This window comes from Carcharodon carcharias, chromosome 4 (assembly GCF_017639515.1).
Source record: "Carcharodon carcharias isolate sCarCar2 chromosome 4, sCarCar2.pri, whole genome shotgun sequence".
Taxonomy (NCBI): Eukaryota; Metazoa; Chordata; class Chondrichthyes; order Lamniformes; family Lamnidae; genus Carcharodon; species Carcharodon carcharias.
Genome location: NC_054470.1, coordinates 70,987,039 through 71,009,557, shown reverse-complemented (window position 1 = coordinate 71,009,557; position 22,519 = coordinate 70,987,039). Strand labels below are relative to the sequence as shown.

The following is a 22,519-nucleotide window of genomic DNA, read 5'->3' as shown; positions in this document are numbered from 1 at the left end:
AAACAGTATTAGAACCCTATCTCCACTGTGGTCTTAGTGTGGTCCCTCAGTAGACAGGAGCACTCATTTGGCCATGTCTTGTTTGACTGACACACAGTCCTCCCCTATGAGTTTCCCCAATGGGGCAGGGAACTTATAAAATTACCTCATATTTACAATCATTTTTCAAAACGTAGAAAAAATATATAGTTTGATTTCAAATCTTAAAACTATAAAAATTAGCAATCAGCTAATTATTAAAGACCTTGTTGTAAGGAAAAAGATAATTTCATTTTCCTGTGGTTACAGTTTCGCACCTTTGATCCATGTAAGCAGTTATGGTGCAGCCATCCTGACAACCCATTCTTCTGCAAGACAAAGAAAGGACCTCCCTTAGATGGAACAGAGTGTGGACCTGGAAAAGTGAGTTGGATCTGAGGCACTTACTTGTTTTGAAGAAAGTTAATGATGTGCATTTTAAGCAGTGGCATATTGCACACCCAATCCTGGATTGAATGGACCACAGAGTCAAAAATGTTTAGGAAACTGCAACAGACACTAAATCAAGTGTCCTGTTGCAACATCTGCCAAAAATCCTCTCGAAGTGTTTAAACAATACTACTGTATAGCATGAAATGTTCCAATAGTTTTCATAACTACTTCTTCAAACTCACACAGCCCATGAGGTCAGATAGGCTTAGAAATTTGTTGAAAGTTCTCACTGTAGTTCCAACCATGGAAATAAGATTCCACATAAACAATGAAGTCAGTGATGCAAATTATAACTGGCATATCCAATCTCAATTCACTGTTTGCAAACAAAACTCAGACAAATTCAGTGATGAGTCCTCGCAACTGGAGGGTTGTAGAGATCAGAGACAATCTGGTAAGAATATTTGTTTCACAGCTGAAATGATCCTTGATTGTCATGGTTATGATCAATTGATCTGGGATTTGTAGTTCTACGAGATAAAAACACATTTCTACAATGATTATGGCCCAGATTTTTACTCCCAAGTCAGGTTGCGGGAGTTGGGAAATGCTTTCACAGTTGTCTGTGCTCTCAGTCAAACTTGCACAGTGAGGCTTGGCTGAGAGCCTAGCCTCCCATAAAAGGATTTACTTTGTTGAGAAAGGTGCAGAGAAGGGAAAGCTTTGCATTGATTGATAGCTTTATGATGTTATAATGTGCTATTTTTCTGTGATCTCTTCTCAATGGCTTATTGTTTATTTTCACAATATAAAGAGGTGTCAAGTGCTTATAGCTTCTGTTATTGGTGCTTTAATGATCTGATTGATTTAGACTTTCATAGGATTGTAGCAACAGCAGTCTTTTTTTCAAGAAATTCATGAATGTTTTTTAAACAGTTCCACACATGCTATTGTTACTATAGATTCATTGGTAAAGTTCAGAGTGTATACTGGGTGAGTGGACATGGAAATGCCATGAGTTGGTATGGAGGGAATGAGGGGCCATGCAGAGTGTGTGGGGGCATGGGTTGACATGGTGGTGGTGGTTTGGCATGAGTTGGCATTGAGGGTATGAGGGACTATGGGGATTGGTGAAGGGACAGGAGTTGGCGTGGAGGGTATGGGTGACCATTGGGTTTGGTGGGGCATGAATTGGCATGGAGGGTATGAGGAGTCATTGAGGTGGATGGGGGAGGCATGAGTTTGCATAGAGTTTGAATGGGGCATGGGTAGGGGGTAGGGAGTGTGAAGAATGAGGGCTAGAGGGCCTAAAATATAAGCAAACAACAGAGACAAAGCCCCAGGGAACCGAAGCGGATTGGATAAAAGGCCTGCCTCGGCACTTGGCCGCCCCTGTTGCTGCTTTGATCTGTTTCCTGGAGTGCCAGGCCAACTCTATCCCATCCCTGCCTCCTCAGGGTGAAAATTGGGTCTTACTTTCTACCATGGCAGGTCTGCTGAGTTGGGAAATTTCCTGACTAGAGCTACCCACCCCAGTATCAAAAAAAAACCCAAATCACTGTTTGTGAATTAATGTGCATTCAGTGTGACAACGCAGTGACAATGTAAGTATGGTTATTGTAACAATTTGCTGTCGATGTAGTTATGCATTGACTGAACTAATGTGCAATAAGATACTGTCAATGCAAAAATGTACTCTGACAACACACCAACAATGTAGTAATGTGATCCTAATATAACAGTGCATTGAGTGTGTAATAATGCATAATGCAATAACATACTGTTGTTGTAATAATGTGCAATGCAATAATTACCTGCCAATACTCATAAGACTAACAGATCTCATTACAGTATGTGTTTAATTTGAATTATCAGTGGTGCTACCAGGGTCACTGTTTGTGGAAGACTTCAGAGCAGTTAAGGCTGGATGGCAACTGGGGCCCATGGAGCAAACTTGGGTCCTGTTCTCGAACCTGTGGTTCTGGTGTTCGATTTAGAACCCGGCAGTGCAATAACCCAGTGTAAGTGGCTTCTATTGTGATGGATATTTTTGTTAGTCACATCACTACTAACGAAACAAGTGATGTTATTCTAAAACATGCTTTTCCCATAACATGATAAAGTAATTGCTGAGAAATGTTGTCATGTTGTGATAGCTATGATTGCAGGTGAAATTGGCTAATGCCAGCAGCGCAAAACTGGGCTGAAAGTGAATTGACAGCCCAATTTACGCCATTGACTTCAGTGGAAAAGGACATTTGACAGGCTGCTGATTCGTTTTCAGCTGGATCTGCATTCACCAATTTCACTCCCCAAATAACTTAATTAATCCTTTTATCTTTGATCAAAGACAATGTGAATATATGCAAATACATAGAAATCAACAACACCAATAGAAAGAAAATCATCCATGAGATTGGGGAGGAATTCTGAGGCTAAATTCCCAGATCCTTCTCTCCCAGGGAGCACGGTTCAGACATTGCTGTCAGTGTAATAAGGTGCAATGTAATAACGCACTGTTGTTGATTCATGCTCACTTCAAGCATGGTTCCATTTTAACTTTCAAGAGAGAAACAAATAAGTTCATAAAAAGTAAAAAGTTGCATGGCTATGGAGAAAGAGCAGGGGAAGTTGGGACTAACTGGATAGCTCTTTCAAAGAGCCAGCAGAGGTTTGATGGGCTGAAAAGTTTCCTTGTATGCTGTATGATTCCATGACTGTTTGGCAATTTGTAATTCAGGAAATTATGCCGTGGTGTCCTAGTTCACTACTTATGTCCATTTAAAAGACATATCAAAGCATCCCAGTGGCCTGAACACCTTGGTTCAATTCCCAGCATATATTGATTAGCCAATCTCAACTGGAGCTGTGATAAGGCAGTGCATTTGATGTTAGTATCACTGGCTTGACTGAACGTATCTGGTCACTATAAAGTCATTCATGCTCCAGAAAGACAAATAGGGACAGAGTTAGGAGATGGGGCCAAATTCCAATGAGTGTTTTTCAAATGTTTTTTGAAACCAGGGAGGCAGATGGCAATGCAGACCCAAAGCTATGGGTAGGGTGGAAGTTATATTGGGGAGGCTTCAAAAATGAACAGCTGCTAAAATAGTGACTAGGTGTGGTAGGATTTAATTTTAATTGAGTTAGTGCTTTATTGAGGGGGACTGCAAATTTCTAAAGCTGACAAATGACGGCTTCAGATACCCACTTCGTACTAATGCAGATGGAATCCAGTAGTTCATCATGACTGCACTGTGTGGCGCAGAATAAGAATACAGAGTTGTAGAATAGGCCATTTGGCCCTTTGATCATGTTCCATCATTCAGTAAGATCATGGCTGATCTTCTAACTCAACTTGTCTTTCCTTTGCCATCCTCACATCCCTTAATTCCTTCAATATCCAAAAAATCTTATCGATCTCTGTCTTAAATACACTAAACAACTGAACATCCAGAGATCTATAGGTTAGAGGATTCCTAAGATTCACAGCCCTTTGAATGAAGAAACTTCTCCTCATCTCAGGTCCTAAATGCCCAACTCCTTATTCTGAGACTGTAACCCTGTGTTCTAGATTCCCAAGACAGGGGAAATGTTTTCTCAACATTCAACCTGTCAAGCCCTTTAAGAATTTTATGTGTTTCAATTAGATTGCCTCTCATTCTTCTAAACTCAGAATGAAGGCCTAGTCTACTCAATCTCTCCTCACAGGACAAACTCCTCATCCCAGGAGCCAGTCTAGTGAACCTTTGTTGCGTTCCTCTGGGCAAATATATCCTTCCTTAGGTAAGGAGACCAATACTGTGCACAGTACATCAGATGTGGCCTCACCAGTGCCCTGTATAATTGTAGGAAAACTTTGCTTTACTCTTATATGCCAATCTCTTTGTAACAGAAGCTTATATACGATTTGCCTTCCTAATTGCTTGTTGTAGCTGCACGTTAATGTTCTGTGATTCAAATACAAGGGCATCTCAGAATGTAAACAGTTCCCAGTCTGTCACCATTCAAAAAACATTCTGTTTCCCTATTTTTCTTACAAAAGCGGTTAACTCCACACTACACCATATAAAGTGAGTAACAGATGCTCTCAACCAAATTGCTAATTTCACACCGACTTGTGAATGATAACCTCAAATTTTCAAAAGGGCACCAAAAGCCAGTTAACTGAAGATTCACTGATACGGTGAGCAGAGTCATATGACCTCACTGTCCATCTTTGTGTAATATCTAGATTGTTTAATTGTTTAAAGTGTATAGTAATATTCCTGCTTGGTTGTGAATCAGGCCTGCCAATGGTGGTCAGGATTGCCCTGGTGTAAACTATGAATACCAACTTTGTAACAAAGAAGATTGTCCACGTCGTTTTGAGGATTTCCGAGCACAACAGTGTCAGCAACGCAATTCATACTATGAATATCAGAGGACTAAGCACCACTGGCTTCCATATGAACATCCTGACTGTAAGTTAAGTATTCAATCTACATTCACCAAGACAAGTTTCAAATACTGTTTCAAAGTTTCAAATTGAAGCATTTAAGCAACATAGTCTTATTGGATTTTACTAGCAATAAAAAGATGCCATCTGTACTGCCAATCCAAGGAAATGGGAGGAGTTGTCTACATGAAACAGTTAGTCCATGATGGTACACGCTGTTCCTATAAAGATCCATACAGCATCTGCGTAAGAGGTGAATGTGTGGTAAGTAAAATTAGTAACTTGATCCAAATAATTACATGAAAAATTTCACTGTCTAATCAGTTCCAATATCACATTTATTGGGCTGCGACAGAAAAGGTGATCCTGTGATCTGTTATTTCCAGTGAAGAGTTCCTAGCTAGGGAAAGTTGCAAGCTGCAGAGTCAGGGCAACTGTGTTATAATTGAATCTCTGATCCACGTTTACTGGGAGTGCAACTTCTGTGCTGAATGCATGGAATCAGATAATCACCCTGTGGATGCTAACATAAGTTTGGTTCTTTCAGCTATTCTTAAACATAGTACAGTCAGTTCAATGTTTTAGGATAGAAGGGAAAAATCAGAGATTCTCATTTAAGATTCATACGGCAGCTGAAAGCTTACTGCAGCGTATAACTGTATCTTGAGCTTTATGCATTATTCGATTTTCACCACTAGTCACCAAGCAATTGCACACAGAATAGTGGAAAGAGTTCAAAAGATTTTAAACTCGAGTCAGGTTGGTTTTAGCAGCCATGACCAACACCACTAGTGATGCTTGCTAGAGCCTCTTATAGCAAACAGTCCAAGATTTGTGTAGTTGCAGGGATAAGCATACAGCAGGCCTTACAACTTGCTAAGAGGATACTAAACATAAGGAGCTTTAATTATGAAGAGAGATTCAGGAGAGAGTTGGGAATGGTTTTTGAAAGAACATAGATGGCTATTAGAAGACCTGATCGAGGTGTTCAGTGTTATAAAAGTATGTGTTAAACACTGTGTCCACTAATCATATGTTTAAGATCATTACCAAAACAAAACAAAGGAAATGGTTAAGAGTATTTGTTTTACACGAAGTGTTGTTTGGTCATTAAATGTCCTGTCAAAACTTTGAACCTGACATTTAAAGAGTATGGTAATGTAGTCATAATGTTACTGGAAAAGTAATCCAAAGACCTAGACTAATAATGCAAAGAATATAAGTTCACATCGAACAATGGCAGTTTGAGAAGTTGAGTTCAATTTTTAGAATAATCTCAAAATATAAAGCTGATGTCAATGCAAATGACCAAGAAATGACAAATAACCATTGTTATAAAATCCCAACTGGTTCACTTTAAAATTGGAAACCCATTGCCTTACTTATAATTGTTTCTATATGACTCCAGGCCTTTGTGAATGTGGTTAACTCTTAAAATCCCTCTGAAATTGCCGAACAAACCAATCAATTGAATCAGGCAGAAGGCGGCTCACCATAACCTCCTCAGGGTAACTAGGGTGGGCAATACATGTTGATCAGTGACACATCCAAAGAATGAACGATTGAAAACAAAAATTGCACAACTTTGAGCCCATACCTGCAAGACACAACTTTGACTTCTGCATGCACTGTACAAATTTAACCTCTAACTACACTGTACAAGTTTTTCACTAAGTGCAAGAGAGTGAAGGGAGAACAGGTTAATGAAAATTCTCACTTTTTGAATGCATGGAGTTGAATAGGTAATACTTCAGTGCATGTAGCACAGGAGCTTCCTCAACTTGGTTTGGCAACAAGCAATAAGGACTTTGCCAGGCAAATCAAATCATGAACAAACCCAGAAAATAAATTCCTAAAATCTACATATACCCTACAAATATAGACTGAGAAGTGAATCCGGGAGGTTCAGCTTATGTAGTTTCACATGCTGTGATCTGGAGTTATGATCCCCTTCCTTATCTCAAGCTGCAGAGAACTAAGAAGATGAAGTCATTGAGATGCCATTTATATCAGTCCCAAACATCTTAATGGGAAGATTTTTCTGGTAGGCGACGCATAAAATGATGTGCGGTGAAGTCGGGCATACGTCCCAATGTCACTGCGCGTCATTTAGATTTTCAGTTTGGTGGGCGCACAGCCGAGTTGGCTGCATGCCTGCCAAACTGTCAAAGGCCTATTAAGGTCTATTAAGAACTAATTAAAAGAGTTAAATGAGCTGCCCATCCAACCTTAAGGTTGGTGGGCAGGCAAAGAGCCCAGGCAGCCCTCGCAATTTTCAAGAAACCTCATCCATGGGCGGGATGAGATTTCATCACGTTTTTATAAATTAAATAAAGTTTCCTATTAATGTTCCTTGACATGTCCCAGCTTATGTGACACTGTCACATGAGGAGACGTGTCTTATAATATTTTCTTTTCTGTATTTAGCTTTTAAAAACTTTAATCTCCCTGAGGCACCTCCATGCCTCAGGGAGATTTCTGTGCTCTTTCACGTGCATTGCAGGTCCCGACTCAGGGAATCGCACCCCATCTGCACGGAGAACGCACAGCGCTTCCGGGTGTGCGTCATGCTGGGCCGACATGGTCTCGATCGGGGGCGCCGATCGGGTTCGCGCCTGCTCCTGCCCGCCTCTGCACAACCCCTTCCAGAACGGGGGAAAATTCTGCCCAGTGTTACAAATCAGTTAAACTGTGCTGCTTAAAATAAGTCAGTTGCAGCTTCCGTTAAAACAGCATAACAAGCATAAACAACAAAAGAATTTCATATGAACATGTTACGATTTATATGCTAATATTCTAATTACTGCCCAAAAAGTCCTGGGGCTCTTCCTGTCCGAGCTCATATCATGATCTGATCTGAATGAATGTGACTAAACATTGAACAAAGAAGGGTGATAGGGGTGATCGAAACAAATGTGCAGTAATCACTCATTTCACCTTCTGTAGAACATTTCTCCTCAGAAACAAAAAATATTAAAAAACTATAGTTTGTAAGCTGTAATACAAAACCGTGTTAAATGCCCATATTGAAAAATGAAAAAACTTTTAAAAGAAAATAAATTTTAACATATAAAAAACATGCCAACCTTTTCTGCTAACCTCCCTTTTCTGCCTTTCTTGCTCATCACCTCACCTGCAGGCTCACCCTCCTGCTCATCGTCTCTCCAAGACTCAATCTCTGATCATCGTCTCTCCTACAGGCTCACTCATCACCTTTCCCACAGGCTCACTCTCCTGCTCATCGACTCAACTGCATTCTCACCCTCCTGCTCATCACCTCTCCTGCAGGCTCACCCTTGTGCTCATCGTCGTTCCTGCATTCAAACCCTCCTGACCATCACCTCTCCTACAGACTCACCCTCCTGCTCAATATCTCTCCTGCAGACTCTCCCTCGTGCTCATCGCTTCTCCCGCAGGCTCACCCTCCTACTCATCACGTCTCCTGCAGGCTCACCCTCCTACTCATCATTTCTCCTGCAGGCTCACCCTCCTGCTCATCTCCTCTCCTGCATTCTCATGCTCCTGCTCATCGTCTCTCCTGCAGGCTCACCCTCCTGCTCATTGACTCTCCTGCAAGCTCAACCTCATGCTCATCGTCTCTCATACAGGCTCAACCTCCTGCTCATCATTTCTCCTGCAGGCTCACACTCTTGTTCATCGTCTCTCCTGCAGGCTCACCCTCCTGCTCATAGTCTCTCCTGCAGTCTAACCGTCCTGCTCACCGTCTCTCCTGCAGGTCACCCTCCTGCTCATCGCCTATCCTGCAGACTCACCCTCCTGCTTTGCGCCTCTACTGCAAGCTCACACTACTGCTCATCACCACCCCAGCAGGCTAACCCTCTTGTTCAGCGCCTCTACTATAGGCTCACCCTCCGGTTCATCGATTCTCCTGCAGGCTCACCATCCTACTCAATATCTCTCCTGCAGGCTCACCCTCCTGCTCATCGTATCTCCTGTATGCTCACCCTCATGCTCATCGACTGTACTGCAGGCTCGACCTCCGAATCGTCACCTCTCCTGCAGGCTCACCCTCCTGCTCATCGACTCTCCTACAGGCACCCCTCCTGCTCATCACCTCTCCTGCAGCCTCACCCTCCTGCTTATCGACTCTCTTGCAGCCTCACCCTCCTGCTCATCACCTCTCCTGCAGGCTCACCCTCTTGTTCATCGACTCTCCTGCAGGCTCACCCTCCTGCTCAATGTCGCTCCTGCAGGCTCACCCTCCTGCTCATCGACTCTACTACAGACTCACCCTCCTGCTCATCTACTCCCTTGCAGCCTCACCTCCTCCTCATCGACTCTCCTGCCGACTCACCCTCCTGCTCATCGTATCCACTGCAGGCTCACCCTCATGCTCATCGACTGTCCTGCAGGCTCAACATCCGGCGCGTCACCTCTACTACAGGCTCAACCTCTTGTTCATCGTCTCTCCTGCAGGCTCATCCTCCTGCTTTGCTACTCTCCTACATTCTCACTCTCCTGCTCATAGTCTCTCCTCCAGGCTCACCCTCCTGCTCATCCTCTCTGCTACAGTCTCACACTCCTGCTCATCGACTGTTCTGCAGGCTCACCCTCTTGTTCATTGCCTCTCCTGCAGGCTCATCCTCCTGCTCAACGCCTCTCCTGCTGGCTCAACCTCCAGCTCATCGCCTCGACTGCAGATTCACACTATTATTCATCGTATCTCCTGCAGGCTTATGCTCCTGCTGATCATCTCTCCTGCAGCCTCACCCTCCTGCTCATCGCCTCTCCTACAGGCTCACCTCTTGTTCATCGACTCTCCTGCAGGCTCACACTCCTGCTCAATGTCGCTCCTGCAGGCTCACCCTCCTGCTCAACGACTCTCCTATAGGCTCACCCTCCTGCTCATCGTCTCTCCTGCAGGCTCACACTCCTGCTTATCGTCTTTCCTGCAGGCTCACTCTCCTGCTCATCGACTCTCCTGCAGGCTCACCCTCCTGCTCATCGTCTCTCCTGCAGGCTCACACTTCTGCTCATCGTCTCTCTTTCAGGCTCACCCTCCTGCTCATCGTCTCTCCTGCAGGCTCACACTCTTGTTCATCGTCACTCCTGCAGTCTAACCGTCCTACTCACCGTCTCTCCTGCAGGTCACCCTCCTGCTCATCACCTCTCCTGCAGGCTCACCCTCCTGCTCACCATCTCCCTGCAGGTCACCCTCCTGCTCATCACCTCTCCTGCAGGCTCACCCTCCTGCTCATCGCCTCTCCGGCAGGCTCACCCTCTTGCTCATCGTCTCTCCTGCAGGCTCACCCTCCTGCTCATTGACTGTCCTGCAGGCTCACCCTCTTGTTAATCGCCTCTCCTGCAAGCTGACCCTCCTGTTCATCACCTCTCCTGCGGTCTCATGCTCCTGCACATCGATTCTCGTGCAAGCTCACTCTCCTGCTTAGCTACTCTCCTGCAGGCTCATCCTCTTGTTCAACGACTCTCCTGCAGGCTCAAACTCCTGTTCATCGCCTCTCCTGCAGGCTCACCCTCCTGCTCATCGTCGCTCCTGCAGGCTCACCCTCCTGCACATCGTCGCTCCTGCAGGCTCACTCTCCTGCTCATCACCTCTCCTGAAGGATCACCCTCTTGTTCATCGCCTCTCCTGCAGTCTCACCCTCCTGGTAATCTCCTCTCTGCTACATTCTCACCCTCCTGTTCATCACCTCTCCTGCAGACTCATGCTCCTGCTGATCATCTCTCCTGCAGCCTCACCCTCCTGCACATCGCCTCTCCTACAGGCCCACCCTCTTGTTCATCGTCTCTCCTGCAGGCTCACCATCCTACTCACCGTCTCTCCTGCAGGTCACCCTCCTGCTCATCGACTGTCCTGCAGGCTCACCCTCCTGCTCATCGCCTCTCCTCCAGGCTCACACTCCTGCTCATCGACTGTCCTGCAGGCTCACACTCCTGTTCATCACCTCTCCTGCAGGCTCATGCTCCTGCTGATCATCTCTCCTGCAGCCTCACCCTCCTGCTCATCGCCTCTCCTGCAGGCCCACCCTCTTGTTCATCGACTCTCCTACAGGCTCACCCTCTTGTTCATCGACTCTCCTACAGGCTCACCATCTTGTTCATCGACTCTCCAACAGGCTCACACTCTTGTTCATCGTCTGTGCTGCAGTTTAACTGTCCTGCTCAGCGCCTCTCCTGCAGGCTCACCTTCCGGCTCATCATCTATCCTGCAGGCTCACCCTCGTGCTCATCGTCTCTCCTGCAGGCTCGCCCTCCTGCTCATCTTCTCTCCTGAAGGCTCACCCTCCTGCTCATCATCTCTCCTGCAGGCTCACCCTCCTGCTCATCGTCTCTCCTGAAGGCTCACCCTCCTGCTCATCATCTCTCCTGCAGGCTCCTGCTCCTGCTGATCATCTCTCCTGCAGCCTCACCCTCCTGCTCATCGCCTCTCCTACAGGCCCACCCTCTTGTTCATCGACTCTCCAACAGGCTCATCCTTTTGTTCATCGACTCTGCTACAGGCTCACACTCTTGTTCATCGAACATCCTACAGGCTCACTCTCCTGCTCATTGTCTCTTCTGCAGTTTAACAGTCCTGCTCAGTGCCTCTCCTGCAGGCTCACCCTCCAGCTCATCGTCTCTCCTGCAGGCTCACCCTCCTGCTCATCGTCTCTCCTGAAGGCTCACCCTCCAGCTCATCACCTCTCCTACAGGCACACCCTCCTGCTCATCGACTCTCCTGCAGGCTCACCGTCCTGCTCATCACCTCTCCGGCAGGCTCACCCTCCTGCTCACCATCTCTCTTGAGGGCTGACTCTTCTGCTCATTGCCTCTCCTGCAAGCTCACCCTCGTGCTCATCGACTCTCTTGCGGGCTCACCCTCTCATTCAGCACCTCTCCTGCAGGCTCATCTTTCTGCTCACCGCCTCTCCTGCAGCCTCACCCTCCTGCTCATCGCCTCTCCTGCAGGCTTACCCTCCTGCTAATCACTTGTCCTGCATGCTCACCCTCCTGCTCATCGTCTCTCCTGCAGGCTCACCCTCTTGTTCATCGACTCTCCTGCAGGCTCACCCTCCTGCTCATTGACACTCCTGCAGGCTCACCCTACTGCTTAGCTACTCTCCTGCAGGCTCACCCTCCTGCTCATCGACTCTCCTGCAGTCTCACCCTCCTGCTCATCTCCTCTCCTGCAGGCTCACCCTCCTGCTCATCGGATCTCCTGCAGGCTCACCCTCCTGCTCATCGACTCTCCCGCAGGCTCACCCTCCTGCTCATCGTCTCACCTGCAGGCTCACCCTCCTGCTCATCGCCTCTCCTGCAGGCTCTACCTCCTGCTTTGCTACTCTCCTACATTCTCACTCTCCTGCTCATCGCCTCTCCTGCAGGCTCACCCTCCTGCTCATCGGATCTCCTGCAGGCTCACCCTCCTGCTCATCGACTCTCCCGCAGGCTCACCCTCCTGCTCATCGTCTCACCTGCAGGCTCACCCTGCTGCTCATCGCCTCTCCTGCAGGCTCTACCTCCTGCTTTGCTACTCTCCTACATTCTCACTCTCCTGCTCATCGCCTCTCCTGCAGGCTCACCCTCCTGCTCATCGTCTCTCCTGCAGGCTCACCCTCCTGCTCATTGTCTCTCTTACAGGCTCACCCTCCTGCCCATCGACTGTCCTGCAGTGTCACTCTCTTGTTCATCGCCTCTCCTGCAGACTCACCCTCCTGCTCATCGTCTCTCCTGCAGGCTCACCCTCCTGTTCATTGTCTCTCTTACAGGCTCACCCTCCTGTTCATCACCTCTCCTGCAGGCTCATGCTCCTGCTGATCATCTCTCCTGCAGCCTCACTCTCCTGCACATCTCCTGCTCACTCTCCTGCTTAGCTACTCTCCTGCAGGCTCACCTTCCTGCTCATGGTCACTCCTGCAGGCTCACCCTCCTGCTCATCGACTCGCCTGCAGGCTCACCCTCCTGCTCATCGTCTCTCCTGCAGGCTCACCCTCTTGTTCACCGACTCTCCTGCAGGCTGACCCTCCTGCTCATCGACACTCCTGCAGGCTCACCCTCCTGCTCATCGACTCTCCTGCAGGCTCACCCTCCTGCTCATCGTCTCACCTGCAGCCTCACACTCCTGCTCATCGCCTCTCCTACAGGCCCACCCTCTTGTTCATCGTCTCTTCTGCAGGCTCACCCTCCTGCTCATCGTCTCTCCTGCAGACTCACCCTCCTGCTCATCGTCTCTCCTGCAGGCTCACCATCCTGCTCATCTTCTCTCCTGAAGGCTCACCCTCCTGCTCATCATCTCTCCTGCAGGCTCACACTCTTGTTCATCGTTTCTCCTGCAGTCCAACCGTCCTGCTCAGCGCCTCTCCTGCTGGTCTCCCTCCTCCTCACCGTCTCTCCTGCAGGCTCACCCTCCTGCTCATCGACTCTCCTGCAGGCTCAACCTCTGACTCGTCACCTCTCCTGCAGGCTCACCCTCCTGCTCATCAACTCTCCTGCAGGCTCAACCTCTGACTCGTCACCTCTCCTGCAGCCTCACCCTCCTGCTCATCGACTCTCTTGCAGGCTTACCGACTTGTGCATCGACTCTCCTGCAGGCTCACACTCCTGCTCATCCCGCCTCCTGCAGGCTCACCCTCCTGCTCATCACCTCTTCTACAGGCTCACCCTCCTGCTCATCGACTCTCCTGCAGGCTCAACGTCCGGCTCATCACCTCTCCTACAGGCTCACCCTCCTGCTCATCGACTCTCCTGCAGGCTCACTCTCCTGCTCATCACCTCTCCTGCAGCCTCACCCTCCTGCTCATCGCCTCTCCTGCAGGCTCACCCTCCTGCTCATCGTCTGTCCTGCAGGCTCACCCTCCTGTTCATCGACTCTCCTGCAGGCTGACCCTCCTGCTCATCGTGTCACCTGCAGGCTCACCCTCCTGCTCATCGTCTCTCCTGCAGGCTCTACCTCCTGCTTTGCTACTCTCCTACATTCTCACTCTCCTGCTCATCGCCTCTCCTGCAGGCTCACCCTCCTGCTCATCGACTCTCCTGCAGTCTCACCCTCCTGCTCATCGTCTCTCCTGCAGGCTCACCCTCCTGCTCATTGTCTCTCTTACAGGCTCTCCCTCCTGCTCATCGACTGTCCTGCAGGCTCACTCTCTTGTTCATCGCCTCTCCTGCAGGCTCACCCTCCTGCTCATTGTCTCTCTTACAGGCTCACCCTCCTGTTCATCACCTCTCCTGCGGGCTCATGCTCCTGCTGATCATCTCTCCTGCAGCCTCACCCTCCTGCACATCTCCTGATTAGCTACTCTCCTGCATGCTCACCCTCCTGCTCATGGTCTCTCCTGCAGGCTCACACTCCTGCTCATCGACTCTCCAGCAGGTTCACCCTCCTGCTCATCGACTCTCCTGCAGGCTCATCCTCTTGTTCATCGACTCTCCTGCAGGCTCAACCTCCTGTTCTTCGCCTCTCCTGCAGGCTCACCCTCCTGCTCATCGTCGCTCCTGCAGGCTCACCCTCCTGTTCATCGCCTGTCCTGCAGGTTCACTTTCCTGCTCATCACCTCTCCTGAAGGATCACCCTCTTGTTCATCGCCTCTCCTGCAGTCTAACCCTCCTGGTAATCTCCTCTCTGCTACAGTCTCACCCTCCTGTTCATCACCTCTCCTGCAGGCTCCTGCTCCTGCTGATCATCTATCCTGGAGCCTCACCCTCCTGCTCATCGCCTCTCCTGCAGACCCACCCTCTTGTTCATCGACTCTCCTACAGGCTCACCCTTTTGTTCATCGACTCTCCTACAGGCTCACCCTCTTGTTCATCGACCCTCCTAAAGGCTCACTCTCCTGCTCATCGTCTCTTCTGCAGTTTAACAGTCCTGCTCAGTGCCTCTCCTGCAGGCTCACCCTCCTGCTCATCGTCTCTCCTGAAGGCTCACCCTCCAGCTCATCACCTCTCCTACAGGCACACCCTCCTGCTCATTGTCTCTCTTACAGGCTCACCCTCCTGCTCATCGACTGTCTTGCAGGCTCACCCTCTTGTTCATCGCCTCTCCTGCATCCTCACCCTCCTGCTCATTGCCTCTCTTACAGGCTCACCCTCCTGTTCATCACCTCCCCTGCGGGCTCATGCTCCTGCTCATCATCTCTCCTGCAGCCTCACCCTGCTGCACATTTCCTGCTCACACTCCTGCTAAGCTACTCTCCTGCAGGCTCACCCTCCTGCTCATGGTCACTCCTGCAGGCTCACCCTCCTGCTCATCGACTCTCCTGCAGGCTTACCCTCCTGCTCATCGACTCTCCTGCAGTTTCACCCTCCTGCTCATCGACTCTCCTGCAGGCTCATCCTCTTGTTCATCGACTCTCCTGCAGGCTCAACCTCCTGTTCTTCGCCTCTCCTGCAGGCTCACCCTCCTGCTCATTGTCGCTTCTGCAGGCTCACCCTCCTGTTCATCGCCTCTCCTGCAGGCTCACTCTCCTGCTCATCACCTCTCCTGCAGGCTCACCCTCCTGCTCATCGTCGCTCCTGCAGGCTCACCCTCCTGTTCATCGCCTCTCCTGCAGGCTCACTCTCCTGCTCATCACCTCTCCTGAAGGATCACCCTCTTGATCATCGCCTCTCCTGCAGTCTCACCCTCCTGTTCATCACCTCTCCTGCAGGCTCATGCTCCTGCTGACCATCTCTCCTGCAGCCTCACCCTCCTGCTCATCACCTCTCCTACAGGCCCACCCTCTTGTTCATCGCCTCTCCTGCAGTCTCACCCTCCTGGTAATCTCCTCTCTGCTACAGTCTCACCCTCCTGCTTATTGCCTCTCCTACAGGCCCACCCTCTTGTTCATCGACTCTCCTACAGGCTCACCCTTTTGTTCATCGACTCTCCTACAGGCTCACCCTCTTGTTCATCGACCCTCCTACAGGCTCACTCTCCTGCTCATCGTCTCTTCTGCAGTTTAACAGTCCTCTTCAGCGCCTCTCCTGCAGGCTCACCCTCATGCTCATCGTCTCTCCTGCAGGCTCACCCTCCTGCTCAACGTCGCTCCTACAGGCTCACCCTCCTGCTCATCGTCTCTCCTGCAGGCTCACAATCTTGTTCATCGTATCTCCTGCAGTTTAACCCTCCTGCTCATCGTCTCTCCTGCAGACTCACCCTCCTGCTCATCGTCTCTCATGCAGGCTCACCCACCTGCTCATCTTCCCTCCTGAAGGCTCACCCTCCTGCTCATCATCTCTCCTGCAGGCTCACACTCTTGTTCATCGTTTCTCTTGCAGTCCAACCGTCCTGCTCAGCGCCTCTCCTGCTGGTCTCCCTCCTCCTCACCGTCTCTCCTGCTGGCTCACCCTCCTGCTCATCGTCTCTCCTGCAGGCTCAACCTCTGACTCGTCACCTCTCCTGCAGGCTCACCCTCCTGCTCATCGACTCTCCTGCAGGCTCAACCTCTGACTCGTCACCTCTCCTGCAGCCTCACAATTCTGCTCATCAACTCTCTTGCAGGCTCACCGACTTGTGCATCGACTCTCCTGCAGGCTCACCCTCCTGCTCATCCCGCCTCCTGCAGGCTCACCCTCCTGCTCATCACCTCTTCTACAGGCTCACCCTCCTGCTCATCGACTCTCCTGCAGGCTCACCCTCCTGCTCATCGACTCTCCTGCAGCCTCAATCTCTTGTTCAACGTCTCTCCTACAGACTCAACCCTTCTGCTCATCAACTCTCCTGTAGGATCACCCTCCTGCTCATTGACTTTCCTGCAGACTCACCCTTCTGCACATCACCTCTCCTGTAGGCTCACCCTCCTGCTCATCGACTCTACTGCAGACTCACCCTTTTGCTCAGCACCTCTCCTGCAGACTCACCCTCCTGGTCATTGTCTCTCCTAAAGGCTCATCCTCCTGCTCATCACCTCTCCTGTAGGCTCACCCTCCTGCACATCACCTCTCCTGCAGTATCACCCTCCTGCTCATCTCCTCTCCTGCAGGCTCACCCTCCTGCTCATCACCTCTCCTGCAGTGTCACCTTCCTGCTCATCGCCTCTCCTGCAGGCTCACCCTCCTGTTCATCGAATCTCCTGCAGGCTCTCTCTCCTGCTCATTGCCTCTCCTGCAAGCTCACCCTCCTGCTCATCGCTTCAACTGCAGGCTCACCCTCTTGTTCATTGCCTCTCCTGAAGGCTCAACCTCTTGTTCATCGTCTGTCATACAGGCTCTACCTCCTGCTCATCGCATCTCCTGCAGGCTCAACTTCCTGCTCATCTCCTCTCCTGCAGAGTCACTCTCCTGCTCATCTCCTCTCCTGCAGACTCACCCTCCTGTTCATCACCTCTCCTGCAGCCACACCCTGCTGCTCATCAGCGCCCCTGCAGGCTCACACTACTGTTCATGGCTTCTTTTGCAGGCTCAGCCTCCTGCTCATGGTCACTCCCGCAGTGTCACCCTCCTGCTCATCACCTCTCCTGCAGGCTCACCCTCCTGGTCATCGTATCTCCTGCAGGCCCACACTCCTGCTCATCGTATCTCCTACAGGCTCACCCTCCTGCTCATCACCTCTCCTGAAGGCTCACCCTCCTCCTCATCGACTCTCCTGCAGACTCACCCTCCTGCTCATCTCCTCTCCTGCAGGCTCACCCTCCTGCTCATTGACTCTCCTGCAGACTCAACCTCCTGTTCATCGTATCGCCTGCAGGCTCACTCTCCTGCTCATCCTCTCTGCTACAGACTCACCCTCTTGCTCATCTCCTCTCCTGCAGTCTCACCCTCCTGTTCATCGACTCTCCTGCAGGCTCACCTTCTTGTTCATCGTATCTCCTGCAGGCTCAACCTCCTGCTCCTCGTCGCTCCTGCATTCTCACCCTCCTGCACATCACCTCTCCTGCATTCTGACCCTCATGCACATTACCTCTCCTGCATTGTCACCCTCCTGCTCATCACCTCTCCTGCAGCCTCTCCCTCCTGCTCATCTCCTCTCCTGCAGGCTCACCCTCCTGCTCATCACCTCTCCTGCAGTCTCACCCTCCTGCTCATTGCCTCTCCTGCAGGCTGACCCTCCTGCTCATCGCCTCTCCTGCAGGCTCACCCTCTTGTTCATCGCCTCTCCTGCAGGCTCACCCTCCTGCTCATCGACTCTCCTGCAGACACAACCTCCTGTTCATCGTATCGCCTGCAGGCTCACTCTCCTGCTCATCCTCTCTGCTACAGACTCACCCTCTTGCTCATCTCCTCTCCTGCAGTCTCACCCTCCTGTTCATCGACTCTCCTGCAGGCTCACCTTCTTGTTCATCATATCTCCTGCTGGCTCAATCTCCTGCTCCTCGTCGCTCCTGCATTCTCACTTTCCTGCACATCACCTCTCCTGCATTCCGACCCTCCTGCACATTACCTCTCCTGCATTGTCACCCTCCTGCTCATCACCTCTCCTGCAGTCTCACCCTCCTGCTCATCTCCTCTCCTGCAGGCTCACCCTCCTGCTCATCACCTCTCCTGCAGTCTCACCCTCCTGCTCATCTCTCCTGCAGGCTCACCCTCCTGCTCATCACCTCTCCTGCAGTCTCACCCTCCTGCTCATCGCCTCTCCTGCAGGCTCAGCCTCTTGTTCATCGACGCTCCTGTAGGCTCGCCCTCCTGCTCATTGCCTCTCCTGCAGGCTCACCCTCCTGCTCATCGCCTCTCCTGCAGGCTCACCCTCTTGTTCATCGCCTCTCCTGCAGGCTCACCCTCCTGCTCATCGACTCTCCTTCAGGCTCACCCTCCTGCTCATCGACTCTCCTGTAGGCTCACACTATTGTTCATCGCATCTGCTACAGTCTCACCCTCTTGCTCATCGACTCTCTTGCAGGCTCACCCTCTTGTTCATCACCTCTCCTGCAGGCTCACCATCCTGCTCATCAGCTCTCCTGCAGACTCACTCTCCTACTCATCGACCCTCCTGCAGGCTCACCCTCCTGCTCATCGTCTCTCCTGCAGGCTCACCCTCATGTTCATCGACTTACCTGCAGGCTCACCCTCATGTTCATCGACTCTGCTACAGGCCCTCCCTCGTGCTCTTTGTCGCTCCTGCAAGCTCCCCATCCTGCTCATCTCCTCTCCTGCACGCTCATCCTCTTGCTCATCATCTCTCTTGTAGGCTCACACTATTGTTCATCGCCTCTCCTGCAGGCTCACCCTCCTGCTCATCGCCTCTCCTGCAGGCTCACCCTCTTGTTCATCGCCTCTCCTGCAGGCTCACCCTCCTGCTCATCGACTCTCCTTCAGGCTCACCCTCCTGCTCATCGACTCTCCTGTAGGCTCACACTATTGTTCATCGCATCTGCTACAGTCTCACCCTCTTGCTCATCGACTCTCTTGCAGGCTCACCCTCTTGTTCATCACCTCTCCTGCAGGCTCACCATCCTGCTCATCAGCTCTCCTGCAGACTCACTCTCCTACTCATCGACCCTCCTGCAGGCTCACCCTCCTGCTCATCGTCTCTCCTGCAGGCTCACCCTCATGTTCATCGACTTACCTGCAGGCTCACCCTCATGTTCATCGACTCTGCTACAGGCCCTCCCTCGTGCTCTTTGTCGCTCCTGCAGGCTCCCCCTCCTGCTCATCTCCTCTCCTGCACGCTCATCCTCTTGCTCATCATCTCTCCTGTAGGCTCACACTATTGTTCATCGCCTCTCCTGCAGGCTCACCCTCCTGCTCATCGACTCTCCTGCACGCTCATCCTCTTGCTCATTATCTCTCCTGTAGGCTCACACTATTGTTCAGCGCATCTGCTACAGTCTCACCCTCCTGCTCATTGACTCTTCTGCAGGCTCACAGTATTGTTCATCGCATCTGCTACAGTCTCACCCTTCTGCTCATCGACTCTCTTGCAGGCTCACCCTCTTGTTCATCACTTCTCCTGCAGGCTCAACCTGCTGCTCATCCACACTCCTGCAGGCTCACCATTATGTTCATCAACTCTCCTACAGGCTCACCCTCCTGCTCATTGCCACTCCTGCCAGCTCACCCTCCTGCACATCGTCTCTCCTGCAGGCTCACCCTCCTGCTTTGCGACTCTCCTACATTCTCACCCTCCTGCTCATCTCCTCTCCTGCAGACTCACTCTCCTGCTCATCGACTCTCCTGCAGACTTATCCTCCTGCTCATCTTCTCTCCTGCAGGCTCACCCTCATGTTCATCGACTCTCCTGCAGGCTCACCCTCATGTTGATCGACTCTGCTACAGGCTCACCCTCCTGCTCATTGCCTCTCCTGCAGGCCCTCCCTCCTGGTCATCGACTGTCCTGCAGGCTCACCCTCCTGCACATCGACTCTCCTGCAGGCTCACCCTCCTGCACATCTTCTCTCCTGCAGTCTCACCCTCCTGTACATCGACTCTCCTGCAGGCTCACCCTCCTGCACATCGACTCTCCTGCAGGCTCACCCTCCTGCTCATCGACTCTCCTGCAGGCCCAATCTCTTGTTCAACGTCTCTCCTATAGACTCACCCTTCTGCTCATCAACTCTCCTGTAGGCTCACCCTCCCGCTTATCGACTCTCCTGCAGACTCACCCTTTTGCTCAGCACCTCTCCTGCAGGCTCACCCTCTTGTTCATCGCCTCTCCTGCAGGCTCAACCTCTTGCTCATCGACTCTCCTGCAGGCTCACCCTCCTGCTCATCGACTCTCCTGCAGGCTCACACTATTGTTCATCGCATCTGCTACAGTCTCACCCTCTTGCTCATCGACTCTCTTGCAGGCTCATCCTCTTGTTCATCACCTCTCCTTTTAGGCTCACCATTCTGCTCATCACCTCCCCTGCAGACTCACTCTCCTGCTCATCGACTCTCCTGCAGGCTCACCCTCCTGCTCATCGTCTCTCCTGCAGGCTCACCCTCTTGTTCATCACCTCTCCTGCAGGCTCACCCTCCTGCTCATCGACTCTCCTGCAGGCTCATCCTCATGTTCATCGACTCTCCTAGAGGCTCACCCTCCTGCTCATTGCCTCTCCTGCCGGCTCACCCTCCTGCTCATCGATTCTCCTACAGGCTCACCCTCCTGCTCATGACCTGTCCTGCAGGCTCACCCTCCTGCTCATCACCTTTCCTGCAGGCTTAACCTTCGGCTCATCGACTCTCCTACAGGCTCACCCTCCTGCTCATCACCTCTCCTGCATGTTCACACTACTGTTCATCGCTGCTGTTGCAGGCTCAGCCTCCTGCTCATGGTCACTCCCTCAGTGTCACCCTCCTGCACATCACCTCTCCTGCAGGCTCACCCTCATGGTCATCGCATCTCCTGCAGGCCCACACTCCTGCTCATCGTATCTCCTACATGCTCACCCTCCTGCTCATGACCTGTCCTGCAGGCCCACACTCCTGCTCATCGTATCTCCTACATGCTCACCCTCCTGCTCATGACCTGTCCTGCAGGCTCTCCCTCCTGCTCATCGCCTTTCCTGCAGGCTTAACCTTCGGCTCATCGACTCTCCTACAGGCTCACCCTCCTGCTCATCAACTCTCCTGTAGGCTCACCCTCCTGCTCATCGACTCTACTGCAGGCTCACCCTCTTGTTCCTCGCCTCTCCTGCAGACTCACCCTCCTGCTCATCACCTCTCCTGCAGGCTCATATTCCTCCTGATCATCTCTCCTGCAGCCTCTGCCTCCTGCACATCAACTCTCCGGCAGGCTAAACCTCCTGCTCATCGTCGCTCCTGCAGGCTCACCCTGCTGCTCATCTCCTCTCCTGCAGCCTCACCCTCCTGCGCATCGACTCTCCTGCAGGCTCGCCCTCTTGTTCATCGACTTTCCTGCAGGCTCACCCTCCTGCTCATCGACTCTCCTGCAGGCTCATCCTCTTGCTCACCGACTCTCCTGCAGGCTCACACTAATGTTCATCGCATCTGCTGCAGTCTCACCCTCCTGATCGTCGACTCTCTTGCACGCTCACCTTCTTGTTCATCACCTCTCATGCAGGCTCGCCCTCTTGTTCATCGACTCTCCTGCAGGCTCATCCTCTTGCTCATCGACTCTCCTGCAGGCTCACCCTCATATTCATCGACTCTCCTAGAGGCTCACCCTCCTGCTCATTGCCTCTCCTGCCGGCTCACCCTCCTGCTCATCATCTCTCCTGCAGGCTCATCCTCCTGCTTTGTTACTCTCCTACATTCTCACCCTCCTGCCCATCTCCTCTCCTGCATACTCACTCTCCTGCTGATCATCTCTCCTGCAGCCTCACCCTCCTGCACATCGACTCTCCTGCAGGCTCACCCTCCTGCTCATCGTCGCTCCTGCAGGATATCCCTCCTAAAGATCGACTGTACTGCATGCTCACCCTCCTGATCATCAACTCCCCTGCAGGCTCACCCTCCTGCACATAAACTCTCCTGCCAGCTCAGCCTCTTGTTCATCGCCTCTCCTACAGGCTCACCCTCCTGCTCATCATATCTCCTGCAGCCTCACCCTCCTGCTCATCACCTCTCCTGCAGGCTCACACTACTGTTCATCGCTTCTGCTGCAGGCTCAGCTCCTGCTCATGGTCGCTTCTGCAGTGTCATCCTCCTGTTCATCGCGTCTCCTGCAGACTCACTCTCCTGCTCATCGCCTCTCCTGCAGGCTCACCCTCCTGTTCGTCACCTCTCCAGCAGGATCATGATCTTGCTGATCATCTCTCCTGCAGCCTCACCCACCTGCACATCGAATCTCCTGCAGGCACACGCTCCTGCTCTTCGTCGCTCCTGCAGGCTCAGCCTCTTGTTCATCGCCTCTCC

The 22,519-nt window shown here is 51.4% G+C and overlaps 1 protein-coding gene across 1 annotated transcript in view; it reads left to right on the top strand.

The window, feature by feature from the left end:
• adamts3 (ADAM metallopeptidase with thrombospondin type 1 motif, 3) overlaps positions 1–22,519 on the top strand; it is a 434,436-nt gene that overhangs the window by 271,202 nt on the left and 140,715 nt on the right. The window contains exons 11-14 of the mRNA XM_041185298.1: positions 289–402; positions 2,287–2,432; positions 4,699–4,874; positions 4,980–5,113. Coding sequence (XP_041041232.1) covers positions 289–402; positions 2,287–2,432; positions 4,699–4,874; positions 4,980–5,113 — 570 coding nt within the window. The remainder of the gene's footprint in view (positions 1–288; positions 403–2,286; positions 2,433–4,698; positions 4,875–4,979; positions 5,114–22,519) is intronic.